Source organism: Leptidea sinapis, chromosome 7, assembly GCF_905404315.1.
Source record: "Leptidea sinapis chromosome 7, ilLepSina1.1, whole genome shotgun sequence".
Lineage (NCBI taxonomy): Eukaryota > Metazoa > Arthropoda > Insecta > Lepidoptera > Pieridae > Leptidea > Leptidea sinapis.
The window spans coordinates 4,633,084-4,656,353 of record NC_066271.1 but is presented as its reverse complement, the minus strand read 5'-3'; the positions used below and the strand labels follow the sequence as shown (position 1 = coordinate 4,656,353).

At 34.6% G+C, this 23,270-nt stretch overlaps 2 protein-coding genes across 7 annotated transcripts in view; one reads left to right on the top strand and one right to left on the bottom strand.

Moving 5' to 3' along the window:
• LOC126965388 (prolyl 4-hydroxylase subunit alpha-1-like) overlaps nt 1-23,270 on the bottom strand; it is a 213,086-nt gene that overhangs the window by 126,786 nt on the left and 63,030 nt on the right. The gene's annotated exons all lie outside the window — the stretch shown is intronic.
• Nucleotides 861-21,561, top strand: LOC126965390 (prolyl 4-hydroxylase subunit alpha-1-like). 2 transcript variants are annotated; one of them, XM_050808985.1, is made up of 12 exons: nt 861-1,035; nt 1,369-1,574; nt 3,128-3,273; nt 4,212-4,368; nt 5,346-5,527; nt 5,679-5,818; nt 7,840-7,967; nt 8,180-8,333; nt 10,128-10,340; nt 14,266-14,325; nt 20,031-20,196; nt 21,251-21,561. In XM_050808985.1, exons 2-12 carry the CDS (start codon nt 1,384-1,386, stop codon nt 21,367-21,369), a joined length of 1,656 nt encoding a protein of 551 aa, XP_050664942.1. In that variant the 5' UTR covers nt 861-1,035; nt 1,369-1,383; the 3' UTR covers nt 21,370-21,561. The 2 variants fall into 2 exon arrangements, with proteins under 2 accessions (XP_050664942.1, XP_050664943.1); XM_050808986.1 differs by lacking the exon at nt 861-1,035 and having other exon boundaries at nt 1,364-1,574.

The window sequence follows — 23,270 nt, the reverse complement described above, 5'->3', positions numbered from 1 at the left end:
GAAGACTTTATGTTATTTTTAAAAGATAGTACTTCTGCATTCAAAGATTTTCTAAAAATTACTTGCCTCGTCTGGGAATCGAACCGACTGAAATGTAAAAAAGAACACCCCTACTTTTATAATGCCAATCGAAAGAATGGCCAAAAACTAATAACTCTTCTTAAGTAACATAGTATTTCAAAAGAAAGGAACAACGTAAAATGAATGTTTTCCTACTTGGATTGGTACGAATGGACCGATTAGATGGCCGGCCAGATCCCCGGACCTTACACCATTAGATTTTTTCTTTTGGGGATACGTGAAAGATATGCTATACAAAAAACGATACGAGAACGTGGGCGGGTTACAAATAGAATTGTGTCATATCATATCGAGTATTCACCATAAAATGATAAGAAAATCAACAGGCAGCGGACTCATTAAAAGATTGGCGATTTGCGTAAGACAAGAGGGATCACATTTTGAGCATTTAATTAATTAATTTACAAAAAAATACCCACTTAATTAACTACTTTTTTTTTAAATACTATGTAACTTAAGAAGAGTTATTAGTTTTTGGCCATTCTTTCGATTGGCATTATAAAAGTGGGGGTGTTTTTTTTACATTTCAGTCGGTTCGATTCCCAGACGAGGTAAGTAATTTTTAGAAAATCTTTGAATGCAGAAGTACTAACTTTTAAAAATAACATAAAGTCTTCTTTCAGTAAAATAGCCTATCTTCGATATTTAAGGTACTTTCCCTTCATGTCCCATAACTTTGGGACAGCCTGTATAATAAAAAAAAATCGATTTGGTAAAGCGATAAGCCACATAGTTTCAATTACTTTGAACCTGTTATTGCTTTAATTTTCTATCACCGATCAGGTAGTACGTCGGCGTGTTCATATACTAAATTATATACCATAATAAGTGTATACTGTGAAGGGAAAGTTACTTTGATAATTACTTGTCTTTAAATGGAATTTGCAAATTGAAAACTTGCATTGAAGAATAGTTTTTCAAAAATTAATTACCTAAAATTTTCTATTAGTTATGGTAAGTTAAGAGTTCAATTTAATAACATAACTAAGTTTTGTATGAACAAACTTAACCAATTATTTTTAACACCAACCATTAATTTTGGACCAGACTGAAATCAGTCCTTCTTAATTTTAATCATCCGAATACGAAGTTGTTTGTTACGCTTTCATGAAGTAGGAAAGGCGTTGACTTATGTAAAAGATGGTATATTTTTTAAATTACTTATTACAAATTAAATTTAAAAAAATACATGCCGACTAAATTGCAGGTAGAAGCTAGTTTAAATATAACATTCATGCAGCTTTAGTGGAATCTGTAACATATAACTTCTTTACATTTATTTTCTAGGGTTATAGCCAGTAAATGCTAAGTATGTCTCAGCTTAACGTCATCATTTTATCCATATTAATTGTAAGTTTTGTAATCTGGGCGGATGGGGAAGTATACACATCAACACACGAGATGGAGTATCTATTAGAAACTCAACAGAGAGTCGTACAAGAACTAGATGCGTATATTTCTACAGAAGAACAAAGACTGAACGATTTAAAACGGTGAGTTCAAGTAGTTTTTGATTGTCTTCAAAAAGAAGAAAATTCCTTATTAATTTGATTGAAGTGATGACTGTTATGGGAGAGCAAACCGCTTCGTAACGTAACGCGTAACATCACCAGTCTGCCTTTCCTTTCTCTCACACAAACAGCAGCGGTAGGCAGGCTCAACCTCTCTCACTCTACTTGCTTAGCGAAATGTTAGCTAATACTTAATGGTGTACATACACTAAATTCTGATGAACACATTCAAGAATTGTTGCTTACAATAAAATATATTTTATGATCAATAAAATATTTTATTAATGAATAACATTTCTTTACGTCTTTTGCGTCTGTTGTAATTGAACTCCTCCTAAACTGCTGTACCGATCTTAATGAAACTTTCTGTGTGTCTTTAGATGGATTCGAGAATGGTTTAGATTCAACATTTGAACTATTGAGAACAATTGAACTACGTCCTAAATGGCTGGACCTATTTTGATGATTTATTTTTTTTGTGTTCCACTGATTTGAGATTGGTTTAGATTCTCAATTACGTCCATATAATATAATTATCCTGCTCATGTGTATGTTAGTGAACTCCTCCTAACGGCTGGACCGATTTTTCAATTTTAAGACATGAAGACGAGTGTACAGGACAACGTCTGTCGGGTTCACTAGTAATTAAATATAAATTGGGATAAAAAATAATGATAAATTAATTTAAATTATTTCTCGTAGAACTGAGCGGATTTTTTTTAATATTCTTTTATATAAGGGCAAACCGGCAAGAGGCTCATGTGATGGGATGCGGTGAGGCTGCCGCCCATGGACATCCACAAAACCAGGTGCTAAGAGATGCGTTGCCGGCCTTAAGGCGGTAGTATGCTCTTTTCCGAAAGGTCCCTATGTCGTGTCGGTTTGGGAATACAGCAGCAGGTAATTGATTCCACAAAGTGGCTGTGTGAGGCAAGAAATATCTTGAGAAACGCGTGGTTATGGAATACCAGACATCAACGTGATGCGGGGTGGTATTAAGCATTGACGTAATAAAATGTATTAACACTAAAGATATAAAATTAACGCAAAATGACGCCTAATTCAATATGTAAGACAAGCAACGCTCCTGTGATTCCTCTGGTATTGCAAGACCAATGGGAGGCTCCTTTGCACAAAATGGCGGCTAGATTATGGGTACCACAACGGCGCCTATCGATGCCGTGAAGCAGTAATGTGTAAACATTACTGCGTTTCGGTCTGAAGGGCGCTGTAACTAGTGAAATTACTGGGCAAATGAGACTTAACATCTTTTGTCTGAAGGTGAAGAGCGCAATTGTAGTGCCACTCAGAATTTTTGGGGTTTCAAGAATCCTGAGCAGCACTGCATTGTAATGGGTAGGGCTTATCAATTACCATCAGCTGAACGTCCTGCTCATCTCATCGATTATTTTTTATTGAAAAAAAAGAGAGAATGTGGGCGGCGGTGATCGATCCATTAACACCAAGTGACCCAAACGCTCGTTTGTCCTCCTTTTCCATTAAAAAAAAAACTATATATGTCTTAAACTTTTTAGGCATTTGGACATATTCAAGAGGGAACAGAAGAAGGCAATGGTAGATCCAGTCAACTACGTCGGTAGCCCAATAAACGCGTTCACTCTGATCAAGAGACTCACATACGATCTGAAAGAGATTGAGACGAACATTAAAGTTGGAATAGGTTTCGTAATCAATATATATAAGAGTTTTCCACCTATGTATTGACTCATAACAACATCTCTGGAATCATAAGGCGTAGAGAGTTGAAATTTGGTAGGAATATTTGTTTCGCCGAGAAGAGGTCAGCTCAAAAAGGATTTTACGAAAATTATCACCTAAAATAGTTTTTTTATTATGAACAGAACAACGTCTGTAGGGTTAGCTAGTAATGTACTTATTAATATCAGCAATACTCTCACTAAGATTAATATTGAGATTCCATTAAAATTCTAGTAAATCTATGTATGAGATTTCCACCGATGTATTGACTCATCACGGTATCTCTAGAACCATAAACCGTAAAGAAATGCTATTTGATAGGAGTATTCCTTTCACCGAGGAGAGGCCAGCTTAGAACGGATTTTAAAATATTCCATGCGCTACAGTTTTTTTTTTTAATTATGAACAGAACAATGACTCTACTACTATGAGGTCAGCTCCTTGTTAAAATATTATCTATTACTTATGGGCTAAGGAATACATAAATAATTACTTATGTAACTATACATTTTTACAATATTTTAATATTTCAGTTAAATTGTCTAGTATGTATATATTTTTATAAAAATACGTTGTCTGTATGCATAAGTAAAATGTATCATGGAAGCAATATTAAAATGCATAAATTATAACAAATAATAGATTTAAATTTTACTTCTGACTGTAACTGTACAAAAAGTTGTAGATAAGAGTATTGAGCACATTCTATCACCCACATACAATTATTTTGATTAACATGAAATAGTTTAATCTAAAAATTAATTATGCAAGTAAATTTGAAACCGAAATTTGTGAAAAAAAAACTGGTTGTTCAACTCTCAGCTCAGGAAGCTCATTCCTAAGGTATCTTCATTAAGAATCTTCGGACACTTAGTTCAGTAAATAAATGTATGCTTACAGAATACATTAACAACGTAACACTTAGGGATCATGACGTGATGTATCCAACGCAGGAAGATCTGACAGGCGCCGCAATTGCTTTAAGCCGGCTGCAACAAACATACCAGCTGGAAACAGATGATCTAGCTGAGGGCAAGTTGAAGGGAGTAACGTACAGGTTGGTATTTATTAATATCCGCCGTCGTGTTGTTTTCGTTAAGCACCCGGTATTCCAGCAATTATATAAGAACTTTAATCGTGGTTTATGAGCATTCAATATGCTCCCGATATTTCCGCACTGATGTAAGCGCCATAATTGCTTGTTTATAGATCATCAAACTTATTCGAATGGCAATTCTTGGAAATGAAAAATTTCTTCCTTTCCTTTCTTTTTTAATATTTAGAGGTATACGGGCAAAAGTATTTGCATGCTTGTCAATGTCAATTGTATGCTTGTCATGCCATGCCATTTGTTATTGAGAATTTGTAATTTGAAATCACAGATGTATTTTTATAGATCGTTTTTTTGTATACATACATATTATAAGTACTGTCTACCGGTAGGCAGAGATTAAGGAAGTTCTTTTGACATTCAGGCAGTTTTTTCACAAATCAAATCAAATTTACTATATTCAGGTAGGAAAAAGAAATGACACTTATAAAATGTTAAAAGTTTTCTTTTCTTTTTACATTTACCACCACTTCGGAAAAGGTTGAGCTTTAGTAAGAAGAAGTGCCGAGAAACTCATTGCCACTCTTATAAATTATTAATATTTACAGCTTCACCGTTTCAATCCGCAAATCATTTCAATAACAACATTTATATTATATAAAATGATGCAATAAAAATACTCAACCGTCAAATAGTCAATGCCTTACACGAGTAAGTCAAAAAAAAGTAAAAACAAGTTTTATTGAGTTACGGTAGATTCATCAATTCACACTCACCGTAAATAAATAAAGGTATTTTGCGAGCTTTTTATTAGGGTTATAAAATAATCTTGTGACCCAACACCGTCCTCAATCGGATTGACCTTACCAAACCTTTAACTTGTAAATTCGATACACTAAATGTACTTTCATACATTCTCTACACATGAAAAATCCACTCACCGATTCAATAAAGAAATCTATTTATTCATTTGATGATTTTAGCACACCATTGAACGCGGGTGACTGTTTCGAGCTGGGTAAGGCTCTATACCGTGAAAAAATTTACAAAGAAGCACTCGAATGGATGACTGTGGCTTTACGTAAATATGAAATGGAGCAGATCACTTATAACTTCACTGAAGAGAATATTTTCGACTTTATCGCAAACACAAAATATGTGTTAGGTAAGCTATATTGATGTAATATTAAGACCAATATTAAACGAGGGTCAAACTGAAAGTTCTTGGAAAATCAATAACTGATTAAACAATTTACTAAATCGTTTAATAATATGAGATTATGAAATTCACTTGTATTCGTAATATCTGTCTTCAGGTGACATAAAGAGTGCGTTGGAGTGGACAAAGAAACTATTGATATTGAATCCGAGTCACAAGCGAGCTAGTGTTAACATCCCATATTTGAACAAGTTGATTTCTGTGGAAGAGAACGATTTGAAACGCCGCCGTCGTGGGGTAAAGTTTTTTTTTAAGAGACTTCAAAAAAGGAGGAGGTTTTCAATTCGTCGGTATTTTTTTTAACTTTGTTACCTCAGGACTTTCGAATAGGTGAACCGATTTTGATATTACTTTTTATTTGAAAGCTGGTGCTTCCCGTGTGATCTTATTGGACTCAGTGAACCCTGAACTCTGTGGGGTAACTCCACAAACATAAATAAAATATTACTGGCTCAAAAAAGATTCATAAGAGCTGTCGCTCGTATAGGGCCCTTCGATAGCTTATGTACTAGAGGCTAGTTTGTTTGTTAAGATAAATTTAAATTTATTCACTCGACTGGGCGACTGTTCTTTGTTTCCATCACGTAATCCTACTATACTTCGAGTACCCCACATAAGAACCACTTTGTACTAAAAAAACTTTCATGCTATGTGTGTAAAAATATTTGATAAATTACCACAAGAAATAAGAAAGGAGACAGTGTTAAATTGATTTAAATTTAAATTATAAGCACTATTAAAATATTGTTTTTACTCAATAAACGAATATTATCAACCGAAGTGGTAACTAGCACCAATACTATTTTTCCCAATAATATTACTTAATTTTTTTTGTGATTATTTTTACCACATTATCTCTTAGCATTTCATTAATTATTGTAATTGTGTATTGTAGGGTCTTTTAGTATGCTTTACGTTGATTAAATTAAATGTATCTGTAATTATTGGTTGTGTTAGGTTTATAATATTGTGAAGTGAAACCACAAAAATATTTGCATGTCTGTCAAGACGGAATATGTGCTAGATCTTTGACTTTGAAAAACTCGAACCCACGACCTCTCGGGTTCTGTCCGAGCAAATACCTCTCAGGTTGTGACAAATAATGGAAAAATATCGATGGCGCTCTCGATCGACTTTTTACCATTAAGCAGAATAGCATCACAGAATGTAGGTTAATATGCTTATGAAGATTCTTGTGTTATAATGTTTTCTTGTTTTATAATAATAGCATAAACTACTCTCTAAAACTGATCGTTGTGGGAGGCTTTGCACAGGATGACGGCAACATTATAGGTACCAAAACGGCCTCTTTTTCTGCCGTGAAGCAGTTATGTGTAAGCATTATTATGTTTCGATCTGAAGGGCGCCGTAGCAGCAGTATCATGTGAAATTACTAGGCAAATGAAACTTAACATCTTATATCTCAAGGTGATGATAGAGTTGCTTCTCAGAGTTTTTGGGTTTGTCAAGAACCTTGAGTGGCACTGCATTGTAATGGACAGGGCGTATTAATAACCATCAGCTGGACGTCCTGCTCGTCCCGCTGATGGTTGTCATAATAAAAATTCTTATTTTCATTCACCTGCGCCGTTGTTGACATCTTCTTCCACGTTTGAAATTATTGTTAAGATAACTTCTATTTCATTAGTTCCATTGCACCAAATGCTTGATTTTAAGACGCACATGCTTAAGGTGCGGACTGACTAGGATTGTAAATGCTACAACCAACTCTACAATATTTGTGTTGATCATGTGACTAAGCTGCAAATGGGCATTTATTTTACTGGTTTTCTTTTGTACATTCAAAATTTACATATTAAATTGAATAATTGTTCGGGTTAAGTCTTAGAAAGGTACTAATTCTATTAAATTCTTTAAAAAGAAAATGTTCTTATCGCTGAAAATTCAGAGATTTTTGACTCCAAAGTTTTATTTTTGGAAAGCACCTTTCAAATTTTTTATTGAATATTTCAAATTATATTTAAGTAAATATTCTATTCGGATCAAAATTTTCTTTAAGTCGTTCTTTGTGCATTGTATTTTTTGCGTCGGAATATTTTCATTGCGTTATGTTGTAATCGACTCTTTAAAAAATCTGCCTCTGCACCCATCTGTTTGTCAAAGAAATAAGTTTTAATTAGTGAAATGGTTACAAAGATATAAATTTATTTAAAAAAAAATTTTTGTTAACAATTTTTTAGTATAATATATTTATTGATTTTTTATAAATTTACTAACTTGTTATAATTATCCTTCAGGACACAGGAGAAGAGATAGTTGAGGTACGGGTAGAGCCGGCGTCAACAATGACCTACGCTTACCATTTCACTATTTACGAGAAACTTTGTCGTGGCGAATCCAACTTACTCCCAAGTATCAGCAAGACGTATGTATCAGTCATTATGCTAGACTTATAAACTTATTTTTGTAAACAACTCTGTTTATAAAAACAGAATATATCGAACTCTCACGAACATTCGACGTATCAATATATAGATATACCACTTCAGCCTGATTAGTCGACTATAGCACTCAAAGATTTGTTAATGTACGAAGCTGCTATCATGTCAAAGTTGTGAACATTATTTATTATTTCAGGTTATCATGTCAATACTTGACAGGAGAACACCCGTTCTTACGATACGCGGCCATCAAGATGGAATATCTGTACAGAGACCCGGATATTGTCATGTATTACGACGTGTTGAGTGACAATGAAATTGATTTCATTCAAAATCTGGCTAAACCTAATGTGAGTTTTATTTCTTAATAACTACAAAAATATATTTTTTTAATTTTAAAGCGTCGTATTCAAATACATATATAAGATTTATATGAATAATAAATATTCATAGAGGGGTCACAACCCGTTTGATGTTGTTTAGCACGCACTAGAAATCGCCATTCCAACATTCATTATTTTCGACTGAACTGTACTGCAATCCATACACCTTACTTTGCTTTGATATTCAAGCAGTGGGGGATGTTTACGAGGCGATACTGTGTGTCATCGTGGATTTTTACTTAGATCATTGATACGTCTAGGTAGACTATGACAGCTGTGAAAACGTCACTAAAAATAGACTTTAGAACTAACTTGTCTAACAGCAAGAGACCTCTATCTAGACGTATTAATTATAATATCCGGGCGACCGAGCCTTGCTCGGATTTTTAAGAATGTACAAAACTTGAACAAAAAAAAAACTAATAGGATTCGAACCGGGGTCTTCTGCTTTCCGGATCACCCAATGTCCCATCTGAGCTATAATAGTCTTGTATATAGTGGCGAAATTTACCTTTGTATTCTAATTTTATTGTAGCTGTTTCTCATTCAAACATGGATAAAACCATTTTTTTTTTAAATTGAAACCTAGCTAGATCGATTTATCACCCCCGAAATCCCCTGCATACTTAATTTTATGAAAATCGTTGGAGCCGTTTCCGAGATTCAGATTATATATATATATACAAGAATTGCTCGTTTAAAGATATAAGATAAAGAGTTTAAGTTTTTTTTATAATCATTCAAACATAGATTCTTCAAAATCGGTTCTGGTTGAAAAGGAATGTTAATTCAAGTTCTTTTGTACAAATCCGTCTCATATTAATGCTCAGTAAATAGCAAAAGTGAATGCAAACTCTCGTTTGTTCTCGTGTTCTTTGCTCTTTTATCGCATCGTCATAGAAACAGCGCACCTGGACATTCCACAGCTCTTCGAACGTGGAAGGAAGCTCCTTGAAAGCCACACTGTTAATGAATGCTACACATCCAGATGGTGGGGATGATATTCTAATTTGTGGCGTGTCGTGCGAAGGTGGCATTCAGCGGCAGTAATCAGGTCAAACAGCTCTTCGGAACACTCCCCATAATGGGCGCCAATAATAAAATACACAATGAAACGACGTTCGGCGGTCAAATGTTCGAGCTGATACTGGGGTGCGCCAGACCAGAGCTGACAGCAATACTCCATATATGGCCACATATGGCCTGTGCTTTGTAGAGCGAGATGTGGGCCTGCTTGGAGTACTGCCGTGGTCTATTAATGACACCCAACTTCGAAGCCAGTTTGGCTTTGCCTTTCAAATGACCGCGGAATTGACAATCGCCTGAGATTTTGAAACCCAGAATTCCGATACTAGGTCAGGCTTTAAGGAAGTCGTTGTCGAAGAGCGGTGATACGGTGATATGAAAAATGGGGTAGTTTTAGTGGCAAAGGCAAAAATTTGAGTCTTCTAGTTCTGGTTCGAGCAATAACTGTTAACAATGACGAGCAATAGCTGCCAACCAGTGAGGTAGTTGGAGGTGCGCTTGCATAACCTCTTGGGAATTCCAAATGTTCTGAGAGAATCGCCTTGTGCCATACACAATCAAAAGCCTTCGCTATGTCCTGGCAACTGCCAGGCCTTGCTTTGATAGCCGCCGCCCATCTATGTGGTATACCAGAAGATTGCCCGCCGACCAGCCATGGCGAAAGCTGTACTGTCGGTCGTTAATCAGAGATTTTAGTTGCTTGTGGTGGCTGCTTTGATAAGTTCTACTTAACAGTTGCAACGGGCGACTGTTGGTGACGAGTCGGTGTCGGCCCACTACCGCATCAGCAAGACTGCGTGGCTGAAGGACGAGACATCACCGGTCGTAGCGCGCGTGTCACGCCGCGTCGCGGACTTCACAAACCTCGATCTCAATACCTCCGAGGATTTGCAGGTCGCCAACTACGGAATCGGAGGACACAATGTGCCGCACTTCGACCACGCCAGGGTATGATTGATACATAAGATAATCATAAAGATCTATATATAAGATACATAATAGCTTTATGGGTAAGTTTAAAAGAATTGTTAAGAAACGTTTGTGTGGGAAAGATTACTATAGCATAAACGATTTTCTTAATAATACCACAGACTGGGAATGAAACACACCTTCAGGCTCTTTAATTATAAATGTTTGTTGTACAATATTACATTGTAATCCATATTTTTATTAAAAATAAAGCCCACTGAGTTTCTTGCGCCCCTTCTTCTCAGGTCTGAGTCAATCTATTTTGAATGGGTTTTTGACGTTCAATAAGTGATTTTGAATCCTATTTTGAATAAAAATATTTGAATTTGAATTACTGCTTCACGGTAGAAATACGCGCCGTTGTAGTAATCGTAATCTAGCTGGCATCTGGTGAAAAAGAGCCTCCCACTGGTAGGTTGGGCGCTCTTTTGCATAATAGAGTCGGTTGCTAAGTTGATACTGCTCGAATAATCGATTGCAATGCAATATAAACACGGATTCATATCAAAGAGTAATAATATAAAACTTACAGACACTACACTGGAGCTAGATTATTATTATTATAGGGAAATTATAAAACGATCGAATAAAATAACTGAGAACATTCATTAATAGTCAAATCCAGAACGAGCTTACAAAAAGAGGATTGTGATTATTAGATTTCAAAAATTAAATTTCTAGCCGTTTTACTAAATTACAAGTGAGCGACTAAAAATACAGGGAGGCTGACTTTTATATATCAAGATAATAATTGATTTAATGCTATTAAAAGTGTGGTAAAATCACTGTTTATTACTAGATATTACAATATTTAATCAACTAATTTATTTAAGTGTTACTTTTCTGGCGACTTTAATTTAATTCTTTTTTAATCTTAGTAGTATAACTATTAGTAAAAATTTGTAATTTGTAATTATTTAATTATATAACTTCTTGTTAATAACCTAGCTGTGAGTTTTCCGAATAGCATTAAAATAAAATTAGATAGAGAACTTTTTTCCAGTTGAAGTTATAACTAACGAACTACTAAAAACTTCACTTAATGCAACTTTTGTAACCTGCTTTATCAATGACTATTAGTCAGTTATTTACTGATAGTCTATATGAGGTCTTATGTTTTTTATTTTGACACGATTTTTAATGAAATCTACAGACTGTTTGATGCGCGCGAGTTCATATGGGGATGGGGCAACGAATAGATGCAGTCAGATGAGTTGGGTTGCGGACCAATAATTACATTGTATTTTGTTCATTTGATTTAAATAACTGCATATTGCTTTATTTTGTTTGGAATACATTGTTTCATTTGATTACGTTGTCTTAAACAATTAAATTTATGGCTTATAATGTTTTTACGATAAGATAAATCATAAAAAAATTTTCAAAAAATGTGAGCTCAATAGTAATCTGCTCATTATAATATTTTTCAAAGTGGTTTTTCTATTCGTAGCACTTGGCGAAGGGTAAGGAGATAACACGCAAACAAAATTGTTTTTTAGACAAGTTTTGTGGTGAAATTATGGAATTTGGAGCTATGAACACTACTTTATCATGTTACACATATCCTTAAGTCTTACTTGTAGGTTGCTAATGTTTGCTCTTGGTTATAGTTAACACTCCAGAGCTATTTTGATCTACCACTTTTTTTGCAGTTATACAAGTTTTTTCTCGGCATCACGCATTTGTTTAGTACAACTCTCAGGAAAATTATTCTTATAGCTTTTACTTTTTTATGTAGGTACATTTATTCAGATTAGTAATCAATAATGAGAATTGTAAGCATATAAACTGTTTGTGCCCGTTAAAATGTTACGTTTTCCTCACAATAATTTTGACAATATTGGCTTTGTTACATAGATGGCGGGCCGGCAGCCGTGAGCTCATATCGCTCAAGGTCGCTTGCATTTAGTGTCGCCTTAAGATAAAATGTCGCTCAGCTTAAATCTATACTAATATATAAAGCTGCAGTGTTTGTTTGTTTGTTTGTTTGAACGCGCTAATCTCTGGTACTACTGGTCCGATTTGAATGATTATTTCAGTGTTGGGTAGTCCATTTATCGAGGAAGGCTATAGGCGATGTTTTTTTTTTCAAAATTAGGGATCCGTAATAAAATTGCTATTTTGTAACACAAGGTGTAAAATCGAAAACCTATTTTTGCGTGCACTGCAAAAACTATTGACAATAGAACAAAATGATGTACAGGCTATAATATAGGCAATATTTTATTACTTATAAAACTATCGCGTGAATTATACTTTATATGGCAAAACAACGTTTGCCGGGTCAGCTAGTCAATCATATAGCAAATATTGAAAATAAAATGCAGGACGTAACGTTGACACTCAAACAAATATTAGATCGCTCAAATATTATGCAACTTCTCATTTTGTATTTTAAATAACTCTAAACTAGTGTTTGTAAGTTGCTGTTCTGTTGATCTCTCGTCTCTCGCAGTCAGTCGCTCACTTGGTACCTACTATTATAACCTAAATTAATTATTTTTGTCACTTAAAACTTTAGTTTACAGTAACTTCTTTAAATACTACGCATTATTTTATAGTAATAACAATTACAATACAATATTGTATATTTTTTTTATAAACACCGCAAAAAAAAGAATGCTGGGAAAGGTTTTGGGGCGCTTTTTCTCTCTTAGAGCGCCATTTTTATCCGACGACGGTGATATTGTTTGAAGTGACATCATATAGAATTCTAAAGGGATTTATTTTCTCAAAATTGATTATTTTACCCCAAAAGTACAGTTCAAAAATTTCTCGAAAACACAAAATTGATTATGATGTATTATTTTTACCATAATAAAATTTGTTAATAATTATTACAATGAATACTACTCAGTTCGCTATTTCAAATTGTAGTGATTTAGCTTGTAGCCTAAGTCCGAGTCCGAGCTCTAATTAAAAGCTCGGACGCGAACACGATACAAGAACATATTGTTTTAGCAAATGAAAATTAATTGCTTAGCAAAATGATTAAATCGTCAAGTTAGTAATAAAATATTAATTTAAAGGGTCCCTGAAATACGACACTGCATCCTTTTTATGTTTGGATATGCAACAGCATACCAAGACCGGCTCGAAAGCTTGGTAAATAACAATTTACACTGTTTTCCACTGAATATTTTTTTATTGCGTATCGTTGTATTCAAAGCGCGGTCGAACCACAACTAAACGAAAACTATGCCTACTAGACGCGTAGTCAAAGTATTGCTTCAAACAATTTTTGCGGTTGATTGTGATTTTGGTTCTTAAAATTAATCCACTTACTGTATTTTGTCCACTCACTTATTTTTGATAGGCTGTATTTACACTTACTGGGTTTACAAATTTGGTGAACCATGTAGTCCACTTTCGTCGCTTATATTTTTTGATTGCCACTCTCTCAATGCATCAAATAAAATAATAATTTATTTTAGACTATATCCATCTACCTACTTGAAGGAATAAAAGGTAACCGAAGAATTATGTTTTTTTTATGTGATTCTTCAACGGATTAGCATATGATTCACTTGATGCTAGGTTCTTTTTATTTTTGGTAAAAGAGGCCCCCTCTTGAGTGGTCGGAAAGGGTAAAACATGGATATATACATTGCACGATAGGCATGCGATGCCGGACTTTGGAGTGTAGATTATTTTGAATATATTTTGTGAATTATAAGAAGCGTAACACGCTAGACTAGAGTCGTCTAAGGCAGCGCGTGTTTGCATTTAGTGTGGTCTTAAACATACACCGTTTGAAGAGAAGTTTTTACTTTATCCACGATTTCTGAGATTAATACGTTCATGCCTCACTTCACGGCTCTCTCATGAGATAGTCCGTTCGCCTTCGTCCTTTGTATGCGGACGAGAACTTATAATATTATCGTGTTGTTATATTGTGTTTCAGAGTCATGAAAGCCCATTCAGCTCCGAAGAGGGAAACAGAATCGCGACAGTTTTGTTTTACGTGAGTATACTTAGTAAAATTTATTACGTTCCATCGTTTAAATTATTCACCATAATATTATTTATCATTATTATATTATTATCTACAAATATATGAGTGTAACAACAATAATATTAACTGCCAACATAACATTAATAGAAAAGTGTACATTGATTTTCATTTTTAACCGACTTTGAAAAGGGAAATCGAATTGAGAACAGGAGGTTCTCAATTCGATTGGAATTTTTTTTTAATGTATATACACCGATTACGCTGAGATTTATAATCCGATTTCCGTGATTCTTCAGTTTGATGCAGAATATTTGCCATCTGATCCCATAAAAATTTGACATAGTTTGGCCCAGTATTTTTGTTTACCTGGATGATGTTATTATAGTTTGTCTGGTGCTTTTTTAGGAGTTCCTCGTGAGAAGAATACACAAGAAACTCAACAGCCACTCTTTTAAATATCAATAAGTATTTTACAATAGCAATAGTAATATACAGAACAAATTAGTTTGAAAGGTGCTGCATCCAATTCAAATTCAAATATTTTTATTCAAAATAGGATGTGACATCACTTATTGAAAGTCAAAAAACTACCACCCATTCCAAAGAGGAATGCCTCATGCCTGAGAAGAATGGGCGCACCAATCTCAGCGGGCTTTTATTTTCATCAAAAATATGTTTTACAATTAAAGTAACATTTACAAAGTAACAAAGTAACATTCTACAATGAAACTTATTACTTAACAGCCTGAAGGCGGTCGCTCCATTCCCAATAATTGAATCTTGTTCATATTTAAAAAGCGTTTCATTATCTATATATATAAAAATGAATTGCTGTTCGTTAGTCTCGCTAAAACTCGAGAATGGCTGGACCGATTTGGCTAATTTTGTTCTTGAATTATTTGTGGAAGTCCAGGGAAGGTTTAAAAGGTGAATAAATATGAAAGTGTTCGGAATGAAATAAAACCAACAATTTTGTTTTTCCTTTTATGTGTCCTCCGATATTTGTTTTGTATGGACATATTTTCTATGAGAGAATTTATTGACGCACGGTTTGATGTAAAACAATTTCAATACAACAACAGGGAGCATATTTTGCGAAATAATTCTTGATGTTATGATATATTATTGACAAATTCATAAAAAACATTATTTTATTTATTATATACAGAACAACGTCTGTCGGGTCAACTAGTAAACAATATAAAAAAAAACTATATAAAATTATAAAAATAAATTATCATTTATTGGATGCCTCAACCTCTAGGACCTTAATTCACCGGGACACCACGGTGACGCAACCAGTAACACCACTACATTGGATGCGCAACCAAAGGAACATCTTTTTTTTTTTTTTTTTATAAATTTATTTAATCATAAATATATGCACAGTTGGTACTTAAATTTTACATCTCGCCAAACTGTTGCAACAGTTTGTTGGCGAGTTTACGCTCTTAGACAATATTATACTATTGTGCATCTATAATAAATTATACCTAATTTGTTCGTTATATTATACACTATTACTAATACACATATAACATTACACACATATAATTACTTAGTTATCAATTCATAATATTCCTAAAACATTTTAAAATCTTACCTGTATACATATAACTAAACTATACTACTTTAAATATTAAGGCTTATGTGGAGACTTTAAGAAAGTGCTCTTTTAATTTTTTCTTAAGTACTACTCTACAGTCTTTTTTATCCTCTCTTAACCATTCTATACTATTAAAAATTTTTGGCACAACATATTCCCTTAATCTTTCCCCATAGTAGTTACATATTTTTGGTATTATATAAATATTCCTGATATTCTTTCTCAAATTTTCCCTCAGATTAACAGGGTTTGTAAATCTATTTGAGTAATAATTTTCTTTTGTTATTAAATAGTTTACTTTGTTAGTTACTGGCAGTATTTTTAAGTCTTTAAATATATTGTCATAATTTTTTCCGTATTTTTCCTTTTCCTTGCTTCCAATTATTAGTTTTAATAGTCTAATTTGAATTTTTTCAATCTCGTTTAAGTAAGTCTTAAACGTTTTACCGTAAATATTTAGACCATAGCATACCAGTTTTGTATGTTTGTTCAGCACGGGCTCGAGATGATAGAACTGCCCTAGAACTGATCGTAGTTTATTGCATACCGCTGTCACATGTGTTTTGAAATTGAAGTTACAATCGATGTGCAATCCCAAATACTTATAATTTTCTACATATTGAATATAGCTACACGCGCACGCATATTTATCTCTGTGTAGGCAGTCGTAGCTATGCCCCACTATACCTATATCCTTGTATTGGACTGTCTTAGCGCGTCTGTTATATGGCGAGTAAATATGCATGCATTTTGTTTTGTCCATATTAATAATAATGCCATTATAGTGTGCCCATTTAGTTAGGCTTTCAAAATCTATTAGGATATTATCACGCGCCTCTTCCACGTCGTTAGACGCGTATAGCAAGCACATATCATCTGCATACATAAATACTCGACATGTCTTAATCACATTAACTGCACTATTAACAAGCATTAAATATCCCACTGGTCCATATATCGAGCCAGTCGGTACTCCTAAGGTTACCTGACACTCGTCACCCACAGTCCCGTCAATACATGTGCGTATCGTTCGTTCTGACAGGTAATTACGGAACCAGTTATTAGTCGGGCCCTCAATGCCACACTCTTTCATTGCCATTAATAAGACGTCTTTTTCCAGGGTGTCAAAGGCCTTCTTATAATCAATAAAGAGTGCCAAAATTTGTTTCCCGCTGTTAAGATTTAAATTAATTTCATCTGAGAACTCAGTGAGGGCTGTTACAGTGCTTCGTCCTTTCCTGAACCCGTGCTGTGCATTACTCAATATATTATGTTTCTCCAAGAACCGTGATACTTGTCCTACTACAAATTTTTCGACTATTTTATTTATTACCGATAGTATTGCGATTGGCCTATAATAGGTGTATTCAATGTGGCCACCACCTTTATGTATCGGGCGTATAATTGCTTTTTTTAGCTCTTTTGGATATACACCCTGTCGAGCACACAAATTCACAAAGTGAGCTAAAATCGATGCCAACCGGTTTGCTATAAACTTAACGTCTTGAACCCTTATTCTATCATAGCCGGGAGCTTTGTCGCTGCTTAGATTCATAATAAATTTTTTTACCTCCGTATGATGTATTTTTTTGAATCTAAAGCAAACGTTAGATTGATTAACGTAAGTTTTTCTTTCTAAGAATTTAACTGAACAGTTGTGCTTAATTTGAATTATTTCTTGAGTGAATGTTTTTGAGAAATTATTACTTATACTATACATATTATTATTTATTTGTCCTAAGTATTTCTAAACTTTGTATATTCTAAACGTTTATTTATATTATGCGGTGAAGATTTCCATGATCTAAACAATTTATCACGCCTATTAATTAAGTCATATAATTTTTTATCAACCCATGGTTGAGTTATTCTAATATTTTTGACATTTTTTTGTATTGTACTTTGCCTATAGATACTTTCGAAAACATTATATAATTTACTATACAATAACAATGGGCATTGAATATCTAAAAAAGAATTCCAATCATAACTATCTAATTTTTCGTGAACTAGTGTATCACATAACACAGACTTTTTACAGTACCTGTCCTTGTTGCACTCGTTTAACTCACAATCTAGGTTAACAGAGACACCTATCATATGGTGATCCGAGATACCGCACTCAATTAAAAACGATAATATGGCCGGTGTATTCTGGTACCTCCGCCGCTGACCCGTTCGTATCCAAGCGTGATCAATGCATGACTGGTTGATTCGCCCGTCCACAATCGCTTCGCGAGTCACCTCTTCGGTAGGTATAGCACATTGTAGGCCGTGTTCACACATGATATTTTTGTAACTAATTACAGTTGTATTTAATTTGGCTTCTGTTATATCTATGTTCACATCTCCTATTATACATATGTCTGCATTTTTGGGAATTCTTTTCAGTAAAACGTTCATTTGCTCTAAGAAGTGCAGCTTATTCGTATTAGGCGGCCTGTACAACGCAATAATATGTATAAAGGTATTTTTTATATTGAGCGTTCCGTAGATTGTTTCCGCAGCCATGGTATTAACGTCTTTCACAATAAAGTTAAATTTATCTTTTACATACAACAATATTCCCCCACCTTTACTTATTTGTCTTGTTCTGGCATAGGGCGTGAATCCCTTTATTTTAAATATGGATACTTCATCTTCTTTAATATTTATTTCTGATAATATTAATACATCTACTTGATACTTAATTTTTTCAAGCATCACTAACAGCTCATTGAAATGTTTTCGTATTGATCTTATATTTAGGTGTATTATTTGTAGGGTTTTTTTACAATTACCCTTGTTTTTATGCCAGGACTCGATGTTGTTATATCTCGTGTATTCTATATTATCTGGTAGGAAATCTATAGGATCGCTGAATTTTATATATTATAAAATTATTGCGTGTGTACGGTGCCTTAGTTGCATATTGTGATTCATACTACTATTTTTTCGATGTCTTTTTCGTTTTTAATGTTATAAATTTTTTTCTCATCTTCTTTACGGGCTAAGATATTGGAGTTTTGGATCCAGATGTACTTACAAATCCCTCTCAACTGTGTTTTTGCTGTCCAAAATAGCTGTCGTTTGAAACGTGGCAAGTCCTCATTAATGTAGATGGGCTTGTCACTGTTGCTGTTTTTATATATCTCCTTGTTGGTTATTACTGTTTTCCTTGAGTTGATCCATTGGTCTCGTGCAGATTTAGTTTTTAATTTTACGATAATTGGTTGCGGTTTCTTATCATTAGGTTTTTCCCGTCCGACCCTAAAAGCATCTTCAATGTTGTTGGGGTCCAGCTTTAATTTCTGGGCAATTCTTTTAACTGCCTCAGTTGTGATCTCATTCTCTTGCTTTTCCAATCCAACAATTTCTACGTTACTCGCTTTTACACCCTGTTCCATATCCAATACTCTCTCCTCTAATGCCTTATTGCATTTATCTAAATAGACGTTTCTCTGCTCCAATGACTTTATTTTCTTTTCAGATTCTGCCTTGAATTTAACCATTTCCTGGTACTGCTCAGCATAAAAGTCAACTGCTTCGCTTATATCTTCTAACTTCTTTTCCATCTTATATATGATTTCTAATTGTTTATTTAATTCTTTTAGCAGCATGTCTGGTGAGGCTTCATTAAGGCTTGTTTCTGTCTCTGTTACTTCCTGCTTTCCCTTGCAGTCACTACAAATTCCCGTCTGCAAGAAGCTCTTACTACGAACACATTTTTTGTGGTACACCGTATCACATTGAGCACCTTTACATTTCACTATTTCGTCTTTGTTTAAAGATACGAATAGTTTGCACTTGTTACACTGCACCATTTTTAATTGCTTCGTAAGCAGCTCACGAGTTCACACGAGTAGATATAATTAACGCACCGTTTACGCACGTCCGATCGCAGAGCACACGCGTTCGAAACTGTAGGTAGAACCTAGTAGTAGCTCGCCGTAGAGCTGTATACGTTTTGTTGTTAGTGGCGACTGGTTGCACCACGGTGGTGTACCAGTGAAATGGGCTATATTTATATATATATATATATATAGCACTTGAATTAATTCGTGAATATGATGGTCGTAATTACTATCATAATTATTAGTAATTACATAAAACCAATATTTTACTATAGATGTCTGATGTGGCGCAAGGGGGTGCCACCGTCTTCACTGAGCTGGGCCTGTGCGTGTTCCCAGTCAAAGGTGCTGCCGTGTTCTGGATGAACCTGCACCGTTCTGGGGCTGAGGATCTGGCCACGCGCCACGCGGCCTGCCCTGTACTCCTTGGCTCCAAATGGGGTAAGACTCGATACTTTCAATATTCGAGCCGGTCTTGGTGTGTATGTTGAATTCCGACGGGATAACAAATCCGTGTACACGGGCTTTGAATTGCAGATTATGTGTTCTACCTTTATTTTAAATTTTCTCCACTCGTAGTTAAAATACAACAATACACAGAACCACAATGTATTATAAACTTGGAGTTTATAATAAATTGCAATTATAGTCAGCAAGTACTTCAGGATCGTAATAGTAATTACCGCGGTCGTGATATATACTTGCATGTCTTCTTCAACTAACATCAAACCTTCCATATATGCCCTTTTAGGGTGCCATAGCCAAATGGCAAAAAATGGAACCCTTATAGATTCGTCACGTCTGTCTGTCTGTCCGTAAGTCACAGCCACTTTTATCCGAAACTGTAATGAAAAAAGGTCATTGTTTATTTATTTAAGTTACCATAAAATGTAAGTTAGATTAAGAATGTGAGACTCAAGAAGAAGTAATTGATACTATAATTGAAGTTCAAATTTTTAAATAAATATTGTAGTCAGCTTTTGATCGAACGTCTATCATTGGAATGACTGTATTAATTAAATATTCTGTACTCTAATAGGTACGCAGATTAAATTAAAATATATAGTTGGATATCTAGTCTATACTTTGTCCATTATCATTCCATTTAAATACACTAAGTCGAATAACTTTCCCAGATTTTCAGTTAAATTGCGATCCGAAAATTGTTTCACTTGGATCGTGGATTTTAATCAGGTTCTTTATCGCCCAGTAATTCCCCGGGCGTAAAATGAATAGGGAAGTCCCAGGCCCAAGGGTGTCGTAATAGGTAATTTACCAGTGGCTTCTTTACACAGGATGCCGGTTAGAGTATGGGTATCACATCGGCGCATTTTTCTGCTGTGAACCATTAATGTGTAAGCATTATTGTGTTCGGTCTGAAGTTGCTAGTGAAATTTCTGAGCAAATGAGAATTAACTGAATAGCTTATGTCAATTGTAGTGCTGCTCCGAATTGTTGGTGTTTTAGAATAATACAAACACTGTTTTCTTTCCAGTATGCAACAAGTGGATCCATGAGGTTGGTCAAGAGTTAGTGAGGCCGTGTAGTCTGGAGTATCAACCAGAAAATATGCATCTGAAGCTGTCGCGAGGTGTTCCTAAGTCGTTTAGATAGGTTATGTTTAACATATACGATTAAAAGGACTTATTGTAATTCAGTAAGAACTTAGGGCTATATTTCACCTTGAGACTAAGGTTGCGGAACCAGTCGCCGCAACCATCCAATTATTTACACCTATACACTATAGTTACTCACCTGGTGTCCGATTGGTTGCGCAGCCAAGCTGTCGGCGCCGATTCACTGACTATTGCCGACAGTCGAGTCATATCGTCTCTGAAACTCGATATTTCGGTACGCAAGAGTCTAATTTCTCGTACTAGCGAGGATGATTCCCGCTGCTCTGTATCCAAGTAGACGTCCACGTCTTCATCTCGGTCACGGTCAACGTCTACCGGTCTGCAAGTCTTTGGTTTTTGCATCTGGGCTTAATTTATTGCATTGTTTGTAATACTTACACTTACTACACCTAGCGCCATCAGTGCTGGCGAAGAATTTGCCACACGTGTTGCATTTGTTCGTCATTATGTATATTATATTTAATTATTAGTAACGAATAAGCACTCGATACAATTCCAAACAGTTTGCAAAGAATTCAATAGATGGCAGTACGTATTATTTCACTATTATTAATTTGTCGAAGTAATAATATTTCGTTTGTATTTTTTAAAGATATTTCAAAATGAATTTGCACAAAATAAAGTTCCCAGGATAAACACTTTAAAATTTTTTAGAAGTTAAATTAATCGAAATTCAACTTTCAAACCTTGAGGGTACTTGACTATTTGTATCAATCAGCTGATCGACTGCTGGTTTCTTTATTCACTTTTTATTTCACAAAAACACATTTTTTTAAAAAGATAACACTTCACGACTTAGATCCGATAACTATTCACAATATTTACAAGTTTTTTTAATGGTTTAGTTGTTTTAAATAATTTTAATATCAAGTTTACTGGGAAGTAAGAACTGTCACTCCAACTGTCACCGATACTTCTGAATTACTTTTGAATTGTATTAAGTAAACGGGGTACTAAATGTGCTATAGTTTACTCACCGTATAAATTTCTGGCGTTTCGATTTCATAAAGAACATGGGACAAAACATACCCTACCCTGTGTTAACGTGTTAACGATATGACTTAGGAACATTCAAGAAAAATGCATCTCCCACCTTAAAGGCCGATAACGCATCTCTTGATACCTGTTGTTGCCGATGTCCATGGGCGGTTGCCTCACCACTCTCGATCCCGTAAGCCTCTTCTTCGATTGCTCCCTCTTCTATAAACAATCCCTTCTAGCAAAACTAAACTAGTACCATCAGAAAGGTCATTGAAAATATAATATCTCTACATATATTGTATGGGGCAACTTTGTAGCTTGCGAGTGAACAAATATATTCAGCGTTAAAAATGCTGTGCTGTGAATTAACCCCACGTATTTTCAACGTTTTCGCGAATAACCGTAGGGTACTTAGAACTATTATGTGCTTGAGTCGATGTTTCGTAAATCCAGTATGCAACCGTATAGCGACAATCGGTGAGAAGGTCAAAATTATTAAATAATAGTAAAAACGATTGATGTGGATGATTTTATACTATTCAATTAATTATTTGATTATTCCTTTTTTATTAACCAACTTCAAAAATGGAGGAGGTCCTCAATTCGTCGGTTTTTGTTTATGTTTCTTACCTCAGAACTTTCGACTTGGTCAACCGATTTTTTTAATTCTTTTTTTATTTGACAGCTGGTGCTTTGCGAGTGGTCCATTTCTACATCCGGATCAGACAATGGCGTCCATGATAAAACCATAAAAGTCTCAAATTTGCTATAAGTATGTGCGCGGCAGATGAACGAATAACTCAATATCGCGCAAACCGATTTCAATGATTCTGTAAATAGATACAAACTTACCTTGGCTGACACCGACTCCAAAAATAACAATAATTGTAAGATAGT